Genomic DNA, 12,318 nt, shown 5'->3' on the forward strand with positions numbered 1-12,318 from the left:
TCGGAATTGCAAAATGGGAAATGTTGCCGAGACAAAAGTTTATGATAAACGTTCTAATGTATTTGAATACTCACATTTCGTATATTATGTGTGTTCCGATTAATATTCATTTGCTGACGCAGCAGCGCGTCACTTAATACAGCGATTTGCTCCCAAACTTCGAGGGGTCGACGTTTCGATTTTATTTCTTATTATTGCTTCTGCCGTTCTGTTTATTGCTGTTTGCCTACGTCAAAAAGAGTGTGTGTTTGCGACTCCCCCGGCAGCAGCTACCGGTTTTTCAAAAGCAATCTCTTCAATTCCCACAGCGGAAGCGCAAAAAAACAAAGAAGGAAGCAAACTTTGACAAGCCGAAGTTTATATACCCTTGTAGCCATAACAAAAATTGTATGTATATTTTTTATCTAGTCGTCCGAACGGGCCTTTTCCGACTTATGAAATACACGCAATAGAAAAAAGACTTTAAGGAATGTTTCATCAAGGTTTAATTGAGTCGCTTGGTCATGCTGATCGAAAAATATTTGTTTATTTTTTATTTTTAAACGTAAACGTAAACTATAATACTTTCAGCAAGGGTATGAAAAAACAGCAAAGTCCTGGGCTAGATTTGTTTGCATCATGTGAGATCCACACTAGCCAAAGGTCGGGTATATTGGTATTCCTCCTTCTAGCTAATTATAGACTCACCTTATAGTCCCAAATAATTGAAGTTCTGATCGGTACAAAAAATAATAGTTTCCTTTGTCAATTGATTTTGAGATTAACTTTTAATGACCAGTCGTTTGAAGTAAATACCGTATACATAGATATAAACCATTAATCTATGAGGGAAAATGGTTTAAGGAATTAGAGTGCAACAAATTTGCGAAGCAGCTTATCATAGTGATAAAAATAAATATATATCCAAAAAAAATTTGATATTTTTATAAATCAAAAAAGGCTTGTTTAATCATGTCACCTACTTAATTTGATTTTAATATTCGATACCTTAATATTTTTCATTTCTCTCTAGATAAGTCCTAAGTTCCTCTGCAGACTATTCGCATATTTCTCGATACACGTCAAAGTGTTAATAAATATTGTTTTTTCCTGTGACCGTAAATGTTAACACTGAACATTATTATATACATATATTTGGCTTTAGTTGCCGGTTGTTAATGTACACCCCATGTACATTGTAGCAGCTCCGAATTGGCGGCACTTTACATATACAATTAAAGTGAATGTGGTGCGTGGCAACAATCAATGTGTCTTCAATTTGCCAAACAACAATCGCTTTGATTGCAATTACCAGAGAGATGGAGGGGGTTAAGCACAGATACAGCTTCTCGTCGTGATTAGTTGGTTCATGTGTTCATTATGAGGGTGGTACGTGCAAAGCAAAGACCAAAGGGCGCAAAAGACAGACACCACAGACTGCAGGCAGTGGATCCAAACACATTGCTGGGGAGCTAGGACGTCCGTCATCCTGATATGCTACCCAACCTGACTTAGACTACTCTGCCCATCGCCACTTGCCCGAGGTTTGCGTGCGATAATTAACATCTAGATTTTTAACTACTTAGCGTACGTACAATATAACTAGGAGCTTGTTACACCCACTCGATAAAAAGAGCAGCTACTGGGGACTCCAAGTCGGGAACTGAATTGGCGTGTGTCTCCGTTGTGTTACATTACCCACGCGGCGGCACCTCACTTTATGCTTACTTGGCCAGCGAAAAACTAACAAATACTCAAGGCTTAATACCTTAAAAAGGATCCGAGTTCCTTTGGTATTTCAAGAAACAATACAGAGAGTCAATAGAAAGAGGTAAAGATAATGTAAGAGCTTTGTACCTATTTCGGGTTTTAAAATATGAAAAATTACCTAATAGATTATATTATATATATACTTTATAAATATTGACAACCAAAAATACTTAGAAAAGGCTCAAAATGACCTCCTGTTGCAGTGACTCAAATCATATGAATGAATCCGCAATCAACGTACATAAGCTTTTTTTTTCGATGTAAGATCGAGATTTTTTTCGTCGCTGAGTGTGTTGAGTTCAAGACATCAAAAGCCAGCGCACGGCTCCTGTTTCTTAGTTCGGCGATAAGCTTCTATCTCCACACTTTAATTGTTATCTTTAAGTTGGGAATTCTAATTCGCTATCGCACTATAAATTCTACTCTTTATGGCACTTGGTCCAGATGATATCCAGAGTGCAGCGGAAAACTTTTAAGCTGGGACCAAATTAAATATCTCACTTCAATCCGACTTGCAGAGGAGCCCCCGTCGGAGACTGAATTTCAACGTCTGCCTCTTGATATAATCAGCATTATGACCAGGCATTAGGGTAAAATTTATGCGGCGATGGCGACGTTTTTCCCCTCTACCGCAAACCATTTTAATGGAACTCCATTTTAATTCCACTTCGAAGAAGAGACGGCAAAAAATAAGAAAAGCTAGTACAAGAGGAGAAATAGCAGTCCAGTTGGGAATGAAAACATAATTTTCCCAAATGCCAGTGCAAAAGTAGACGAGTTTGGCATTGGCAGTCATTAAGGAATACATTCAATTAGCCAGAACAACTATATAGGGCAGCTGTTCGTTGTTGCTGACCGTGGGGCGTGGCTTTGCAGCCATTGGATGAGCCAGCAATCTCGGAAAGCAGCACCAGAATCGCACCACTTGCACCACCAACAAAGCAAAATTCCAGCGATAAGCGAGCATTTTGTGACGCACTGCTTCCGCAGAATGACGTAGGTCGCTCACGACCGCCGATCCCTGATCCCCAATCCCCATCCATTCTGATCCGGTCTCATATATAGTATGTAAATACGTACTGCAGATAACATCAACAAGAGGCGACGAGCGACAATCTGACAACTGATAGGAGAGAATTGCTTTCGCAGACCAACTTTGACAGCCAATGACTTCTACTTGACTTGCACACTCATTCGGGGTCATCTCAGATACCAGAGTATCATATTGAACATGTGGGCCGATACATGGCAATCCGGAAAAAAACAATTGCTAATCTATGGTAGCCGTGTGACAGACAGCAATTAGGTGAATAAGGAAACTAATTAGGTAAAAGGACTAGTTACAACCCAATTCAACTAGTCATAAATTACTTTAGAATGTATGTTGTTCCTTAAAGGGATTTGTTCGATTTACATTTCACAGGCCTAAACTTAAATCCCTTAAATTATAGGCTTATTTACCATTTATATTGCTATATAAAGTGGTTAGTTCGAATTTTACCAAAGGAACTACAATTAAAAAATTAATTTTGAATAGCACAAAAAACACATGTCTCTAATAGTTGTTTTATGAAATAATCTTAATTAAAATTGTTTGACAGAAAGATCACAAAAGAATGAGTTGGTCATAAAATTCATTCAGTAAAGCCCTAAATCCCCTTGGCCTTTCCGAGTGTTCATTTCTTAACCAATCTGACAGCAATAAGTCCTTGTAAATGAGTGACTAAAGAACGTATTCTTCCGACGCAAACAATCATTCTGCTTTATATTTGCATTCGTTTTTGCATACTTCAGCTGGTACTCGAACAACGCGGGGAGTATAGAATTCAGCAATAACTTTGCTGGCCAGAAAATATGACGGGAAAGAGCAGAACTTTTCCGGAGAAAGGAGCAGAAGAAAAAGCAGGCGAATAAGTCTAGAAAAACTTTATGGCAGAGGATTTTCCTCGTTGCCGTCGGCAGTTGGCGGGACGGCTTCATTTTATCCCATTCCTCCTCCCTCTCAAAAGACAAACTCACTTTTTGACTCGTAAAATGTATTGCAAATGTGTATGCTCATCCCGGTTCAGAGATCCATTTGCCTAGCCCATTTTCATTCCGCTCTGCTCTAAAATATTACATTACTACAAATTGAAATTTCGCGCACGTTTCTGTCATTTAAATCTGTTGAGGCGGCCCTAAAGGGACGTACGGGTGGGGGGTTGCTTTTACTATCGGACAGACGGCAATAAAATAAATAACATTTAAAATGAAATATTTGATTGGGCGGCGCATGCAAAATGGATACAATAAAGTTGGGGCATGCAACATGTTGGGCACTGCAAGACTTGGGCTGAATCTGAAGGTGACCTTTACTGGCTGTGGTGCCTTGCACAAAACTTCAATCGCCGTCTCTAATGCATAACCTTGCATAAATTTCTCACAACCTAATCGCCAAAGTTGACTCTGCTGTAAATAAACAGAACAAAGGCGCCAAGCCACAAGGAAAACCCGCCAGTGGGCGGAGTTTTGAGTCCAAGATGACAGTGAACTTGGCGGGAAGTGGTGTGTGGTGAATGGTGTGTGGGCCCTGCAATTGAAGTGTGACCTCGATAACAAAGTGAAGTTTATCTGCGGGTGCGTCCAATAGAGCACTTAAAGCCCCGACACCATGGAGCATGAAAATGAATAAGTTGCTGGAGCGCAAACATTTAACGCTTCATTAACTCTAGATAAAGCCCAGGACCAGGCAAAAGGACAAAATCGGCTGAGACACCCCCTAGTACATCCTCCCCTTGTCTACGGCAAAAACTGAGCCCAACTTCAATCCCTACAATTAAATAGACCACCTAATGCCAGGTGGGGCAGCAAAAATCGATGACAAGATGACAGCTCAGGACACTTCAGCACGTGCCTGCTTATAAAGTAAAGTATGGAGAGGAGTTTTGTGGAAGGAATTAAATTAAAGCAAATTTTAAGTAGGATTATTGTACTAAGAACAGCTGTCATCGCAAAGCCTAAAATGTGATTTTAGTTTAAAACCTACATAAGCCCATCTAAAACTGTTTATTAGCCTTTTGGAATTTTCAAAACTACCAATGTCAAATTTTTTTGTAAACAATTTATGGATTTGCGCTCACATAAAATTTAAAGCTAACAAGACAAGTTAAAAAAAAATTGTGCCTCGTAAACAATGCTTACATATATAATGATTGTAATGGCCAACTTATTTCGTGCGCACGAATTCGACGCACAAATATTTAAATATTCACTTCCTCGGAAAATAAAGGCACTTACCTTCTCTTGCTTTCAAGTAGACCGTATTGGCCACAATATTCTCTAATTCCATTAGTTCCAGGTTGGCGGTTTTTTAATGAATCCTTTTGCGCTCTAGAAAAAATAGTCTCAGTGGCACTGGCTCGTCCTCCCCTTTGATGTGGCTCCTGTTTTCGACCGTGGCTCCTAGTTCCGTTCAACAGGGATATCGCTCTGCTTTTAACTGGGCGACTTCTTATTCTTAGACTTGCAAATCTACGGCTGGCTGGCTAATTTGTAACCGTCGTCTGGCCTCCAGCGTTGCGGTATTTGGCAGCAGGGTTTCAGTTTCAGACACAGGCGTCATTTAGTTTTAAGATTGGAATTTGCAAGGCCGAAAATGTGCCCTTTTCTCAAGTTGAACCAATTTGCGCTTGATTGAATGCTGTGGAACTGCGGGCAAATGGATATTTTTCAATCTGCAAGAAAACGTAAGCGATAAAGGCATATAAATATCTTAGTTAGTTGGATTTGACAAGGGACTGCGGGGATCCATACAACTTGGCCATTTCCGATGACCTTCTGTGAACTATTTTTCATGCATATTTCTTTTAGACCGAATATTGGCTTGAATGAAGTGGAGTTTAACAATAACCTAGCAATTATTTAAAGACTTCCCTAATAATAATTGCGGTCACTATTAAGCAGACTTAATTATATTTTCCTTAGGGCCAGGCATAAACCACAATACCCCTTTGCTGCTCTTAAGAATACTTGAAGTATTCGCATGTGCATATATATATCATGTTCTTTGTGGTTCAAGTTCGCCTCTTGAGAGAAGTTAGTACACGTTGCGTCTACGTGTACTTGTTGTGTCACCTGTTTTCGACAAAAGAGCTGCGTGCGAAGATAAAGTTTGCTTTTGAGCACTGAGAAAAATCCCAAAGATATAACGTCCTGATCCTAAAGTATAACATTTTTTGAATTTACAGCTACAACATTTTAAGTGTATCGTACAATTATCTCTATACACGTTTGATCATGGGTTTGTAATGTGTTTGTAGCAAAGTTTATGTTTTTTAAACATTCAATAATAAATTATGAAAATATTATTTCGTAATATAAACATTAATAATGATTTCCGATTAGTAAAAGCTGTTTTGACGGTGTACTTCTAGGTGTGAGTGAGTTCCATCTTGTGGCTGTGGCGCAGCAAAAAGGGGATGTGAGTTGGAAAACCCCCGCATACTTAGCACACCTTGATGGCTGTTGGCCTTCTGGAGGTGTCAGTAATGTTGCGGTCGACAGTGTGTCGCATTTATTAATCATGGACGCATTGACAAGGGGCGTTCCGAAGTGGGGAGTGGGGATACGGATACCAAACGCATCGAAAGCCGGTGTAGATGCTGGGACCCCGTTTCTACGTGTGGGCATGCCCTGTAAAGTCGAGTGTCACGAGCAACTAATAGCAAAATAATTGAATGACACAAGCTTTCTTTTGCTGCGTGAAGGCATTTACAAGTTCGTAGGGTCCATGAGCTGTATGGCAACCAGATGATTTCAACAATCGTTTTTTTAGTCTCAAAAAAATTATTGATGACAGCGGCGCCGTATTTGCACTTATCTACTCTTATGTGCGTCATAAAATTGTTGGTGTTTTCTTAATTATTGGATCTCGCGCATAGGCAATTTTTAATGAAAAATGAACTCATGGGGCTACATATAGATCTATTTGTTATGGAACAGCCATCCAAACCGCACCATGTGCTGGAGGCACATCAATCAAGGCAGGAAAGTGTGGCCATGCGCGAGTGTTTATTTTAAAAACAAATTTAAATTGCAAGCAAAAACAAAGGCCACTTTTTTGCCGTCCAGGGATAAATTAATTGCTTCTGAAATGCGTATGCTAATGCTAATGGGAGGGCAGGACCAATCAAGCTTAATATATTTGGAACCCCCCTCTAATAAACGTGGCTTTTACGTTACGTTCGCCATGTATTATTCAGTCCTCGAATGGGCATGAATATGGCCATTTCATTTACACTCCACATCCACGCGTGGCCACTAAAAGAGGGAAACACCAACAGCATCGAAATGGGAATGGGCCCATCCTGGCTTCTCCTGTCTACTTCAGCGATTGTCTGGGATAGAAACTGATGAAGAAGCAGCAGAAGCTGTGCACGTTAAAAGCCTCTTTATTGAACATTTGCGCCATTAGGCTCGCTTGCTGAAGCTGTGGATGCTGATGTTGCTGTCACAACGACGAACGATGGCATAAAAAACTCAACCGCCAAACGATGTTGTCAGTCATCCACTCACATCCACATTTAACTTCCACATTCACCCCCGTTTGTGCCTGCAGCAAGCGACGCCATTATGAAAATGTTACGAAATGGCGAAAATGTGCATGGAGCTCATAACGAAATTAAGCGGCAGCATTACGGCCACTTTTTCAACACTTCCTGGAAAGGTGGCAACAAAGCTAATGTCGTTTTCTTTGGAAAAAGAAAAAAAACTAATGATAAATCATTACTTTTTCCACTGAAACATGGTGCCAAACTGAGATTCCATATATTTAGCTAGGGTGCTCCCACAAATATCTCTAAAAATAACCAAACTCTCTTTGAATTTCCCAAAAAACTGCAAAATAGCGTATTGGTTTGTTGTTTCAGAGGCCTAAAGCATTTAATATTTTTGAAAGTTCATAGTTCTTTTATCACATTTAATAAAGAATAACAGGTTTACCAAAATTGTTCTTGATATTATATGTTTAACACTTCAGTTATCTTCAAAATTAAGATAGGTAAACAAACCTTCCTGCTTACACCCAATTAGGAGTTCCTCATGGTATCTACTTAGCCCGAAGCTACATCACAATTTACTTGAACTCAAACCATGCATCTTTGTCGTCGGTAATTTTGCTTTCACCTGTCCCACTTTGCTAGGCATCTGAGTATGTGAGATTTTGGCAAATGGGGGAACTAAGTGATCCAAAATCAGAGGATGTAGTATCGAGGACAAAGTGACAGCGGTCTTAGTTAAGGAGCACATCGCCATCGTTTGGATGGTGTAAGCAGCCGCAAGCTTTCAAGCTATTGACTTATTAATTAAGACAAAGCAGCAGTCAGCCCCAAATGTCGGTCCACAAATCATGGAGAGGAGAGGAGAGGAGAGGAGAGAAGGGCACTGTGCCTGGGCAGAAACAATGCATATCATCCCTTATCACATTTATGACAGTCATGGCCATAACCAGAGCCTCGGAATACGTCAATTTAAATGCCAAACGCGAAGTTATTCATCTCGTGGGTTACTGAGGGAAAAATATTCTTGAAATTGTTATACGTTAAAAATTTGTATTTCTCTTAAAATAGAAATGTAAATACAGCCATTTAAAGTATTAAACTATAAAGAGGTATGTTCAGGTATACGACTTTGAAAGTTAGAAGATATAAGGTCAATGTAAGTCAGTGATATTTTGGATTAGCGATGAAAAAAAACTGAATGTTGGCTTGCCGCGGTCAAAGAATAAACGAAACATTGTCAGTGTATAGCAAGGAGTAAAGTTTTTCATTTATTTTTTTCAAAAGCCATTTGAAAGTAAAAAATTTGAAAATGTCCAAGATATAATCAAAATTTTCTCTCAGTGCAATGACTTGACTCGCATTCTACCACGGCCCATGCATAGTCAAGTAGGCAGGGTAGAAATAGCGACACAAAGGAGAAGTTTGGGGGACTGGCGTAGGACAACCTCAATCATGGGAATGCCCAAAACGGATATCCTCAGCGCGTTTTACTCGACATCGTGAGTTATGGAGTCGCCTGCATCCTGTTCCTGTCTGCATTTTGCTGCTGATGCTAGCAAAAAGCGGAGAAAACGCAAGCCGGAAAAAAAACAGAGTCGAGTAAAGCGAGTCATATTGCCCACTTGGCTTTCGTTTTTATTTGCTCTGCTCGTGCCGCCCTTTCATATATTTTTTCCATCTTTTTTTTCGGTCCCCACATATTTTTGTGCTTAAGCTTCGTTATGGTTCCACTTCCACCCAGTTCAGCTGCTTCCCCCTTGGCTTTCCTGCACCTCTTTGAGCCGTGTTAATTTTACTCTGAATGCGCAATTTATTTACGTTAAGCTTGGACGTGCATGTGGGCGGTCGGTTCTATCCTATATGTGGTTCTATTTCCCGTTCCCCGGATTTTTGCCTTAGCTCTGGGCTGGGTGCGGCTTCCTCGATTTGGCTGGCTGGATGGCAGGCTAAGGATCAACTTTTCGCCAGGCGCCCTGTAGCATTGCATGTCCTTCGTGTAGAAGCACATATAGTACGTCCACAAAATGTTTCCACTTTAATTTGCAATGGCTGCAAAATTTTAATCAGCTCTCCCCCTCGCTGAGTTTTTATGCTTGTCTGCCTTGCTATTCCGTTTTCAACTTTTCCGCTTTTCTTTGCATTATGAGTCGGTAATTAGAAATACGAGGCGATTTAAAGAGCGGCACAAACATTTTACGTTTTGACTTTAAACAATTGTTTGAAGGGAATGTGGAATGAACAACTTTTAGCAATACCCCATTCTAAACATTTGAAACTAAATAAATTGAATAGAAACATAATGCAGTAATGCCTCTGGTAATGTAGTTTTCCATTCAAGCTAAGTTTTAAGCCTCTTCCTGTACTAAACTCAACAGTAGTTATCTAGTTGTAATAATTTTCTCATTTTCCCTTTAAAAGCGAGGTATTCCCACCGCCTGACAAGCAAATACAATCCATATTTGTGTATACTTTACTGCTCAGTAGACCGCAAAGACGTGTCAGTAGGTGTTGTATAACATTGCAGTCGCATTAACACAACGAGCGGAACAAATAAAGACAGCCACAAGTGTGCGGTTAGTTGGGTCACTACTCGCTTGGCTAACGATAATCGAAAATAGCCCAGAATCGGCATCAGTAATACTTTTTCTGTCGAGTCATGCGAAATCGGAGACGAGACGGCGATACACCTCAAGATAACTAAGCAGAAGAAAATAAAAGAATACATTTCATATTTAGAACAAAAACGTTGTTAAATATTTATAAGAGATTAGCTTTTTTTTACAAATGCCCAATTTTCAAGTCAATACATTTTTGGTAGCATGTCAGTCCTCAGTGTTACCCTGTCGCCAAGGAACTCAACAGACCTTACTGTGAGTTTGGGACAGATTGTAGCACGAATCTAGAGCAAGATAATCCCTGTCCAGTGTGTTGGACTGGTATCATTTTTCCTGCTGGCAATCAATAAAGCATCGCGCCACAAACTATGCCAAAAATGACCCAGTTCGGTGGACTTGGGAGCCACAGACTCTCCGCAAAGACATCGATGCAGCTGCCAAGTGTAGCTATGCCACTATACCATCCCCTCTTAAATTTTCCTTGCATGACAGCTATGCCGTATGGGTTGGGAAAACAAGCAAAAGACTGGTAGAGATTGGTCTTGATTGGTTCTCGGCTTGTTTTTTTCCCACCCCTTTTTTGCCACTGCTCATTTTTCTTCTTTTGAAAAGGGTTGGGAAAGAAATTATGATTCGACTCGCATTGCAAACGATTGAGTCTTACTCCCAAAACACTTTTCTGTAGGTCGATGTACTTGGTAGTTATTGTTTTTGCTGGCACAGAAATTCCTACGAAACGGGGGTACACTTACAAAACTGCTGCATACTTTGAGCCGCAAAGCCGCCATGCCAAAGGTCCTGGCACGCATCTCCTGAATGTCCTGGCCTGTTTGCATGCATAATTCGTCCCGCCACTCAGATATGCATATGCAAAAGGACCGTGCACATATGACTGGGTGTGGAGAAAGGAAAGCTTTCTCGTTGCTTATTCATGTTTCCCTTTTTGATTTCCCCAAACGCTGTCAACGCTTGCCTCCCAGGTCTCCCAATCTGCTAATTTGTGCTTTAATAAATTGCATTTGAATTTCGTGCAAAAAAAGTGCTTGTTTTCCTCCAGTTGGGCTTGGCAAAGCGCTCCCTGGCTATTTTATTAGAAAATATATTATGTGCCATGACAAAATATATGCCGAAATAAACAATTTTCCAAATCTTTCTTTTTACTTTTAATGCTTTAGTATATTGCATTTTATTTGTGTCAACAATTTAAAATTAAAATAAAATTTTTGCTAACTGTGCCAAAAGGAGTTTGTCTTTATTAAGTTTTTAAAGTTTTTTTTTATTTTTTGTCTAAAATTAATATAGATATTGCACTATAAGCTTTAATGTTTCTTTTAATTTGTTCTTATTTCATTTGACTATGCTTTCAAGACTGAGAACAGATTTAGGCCAAAAAAATAAATTTCACAAAATAATTTTCGCATTTTGAATTAAATTTAAGTATAAATGCCGTTCTTCTTCAACATTCTCATTTTTTGTTTGAGTTGACTTTATAAATATTTGCTACGAAAATGCTTGCCCGAAAAGTGGTTTTCCCCTGAAGCCCCACAAAATTTTGAACATTTTCTTAGTACGTGTACTCAAGGGTGTGAGTGTGTGTGTGGAAGCGAACAAGTTATGATTTATGCATGTGGGTCATCGCTGTCAACACAAAGTGAAATAAGGCAAACATATTGCCATCGCACTGGAACAATAACAAGGCACAAAGGCCGGATGCTGGGAGCTGGGAGGGGTTAGGGTTGGGACCTTCGGATTTTATGCCTCAATAGGCACCAAAACACAAACCAAGCATGGACACAGTGGTAGTGGTGTGAAGGCCTCCGCCCACGGCCAAAAAGTATTTAAATTTATGCAACATTTTCAAGAAAGTCCATCGAATATTTATGCGAGAATGATTTTTGAATATAACATAAGACTTGGCAACTTGAAAACCAAGGAAATGCGGGGGCCCACCCATTTGGGAATATTAATTGAATGTGATGGAAAATATACTTTGCCAAGATGCAGAGCCTCAGAGTTTTCACCAGAAATCAAAATGACAACGGGCGTATACGCAATTTCTATGGACACAAATCCAAAGCATACTTTTTAGCGTTCTGTCACCTATGCAAAAACAAAACATTGATTTATTTGTTTAATATCAATTTATTTTGACCGAGGCATATATTTTTATTAAAGAGCTTTTGAGTTGAAAATGCAAGCCAATGTTTTAAAAGGTTTGAAAATTACAGAAAATTAAACTGAAAGGAAATAAGTAATGTAAAATGGGTTTAAGGAACACAGTTAAACACTCACTTATACCACAAATTACTTTTTGTAAAAGGCTTTATTTTACTTCCGACATGAATGCGAAAAGTTTTAACCTTTTTCTTAGGAGTTTTCCAAAAATGAAAGTGGATGAAACTCATAACTTTTCTCCT

At 39.5% G+C, this 12,318-nt stretch overlaps 1 protein-coding gene across 2 annotated transcripts in view; it reads right to left on the minus strand.

The window, feature by feature from the left end:
- LOC128258471 (G protein-coupled receptor kinase 2) overlaps positions 1-12,318 on the minus strand; it is a 51,441-nt gene that overhangs the window by 21,165 nt on the left and 17,958 nt on the right. For both annotated transcript variants that reach the window (XM_052990110.1, XM_052990103.1), the window contains one exon: positions 5,026-5,462. In XM_052990110.1, the coding sequence (XP_052846070.1) occupies positions 5,026-5,077 (52 nt within the window). In that variant the 5' untranslated portion in view covers positions 5,078-5,462. The remainder of the gene's footprint in view (positions 1-5,025; positions 5,463-12,318) is intronic.

The sequence above is a fragment of the Drosophila gunungcola genome, chromosome 3R, assembly GCF_025200985.1.
Source record: "Drosophila gunungcola strain Sukarami chromosome 3R, Dgunungcola_SK_2, whole genome shotgun sequence".
In the NCBI taxonomy this organism is placed as follows: domain Eukaryota; kingdom Metazoa; phylum Arthropoda; class Insecta; order Diptera; family Drosophilidae; genus Drosophila; species Drosophila gunungcola.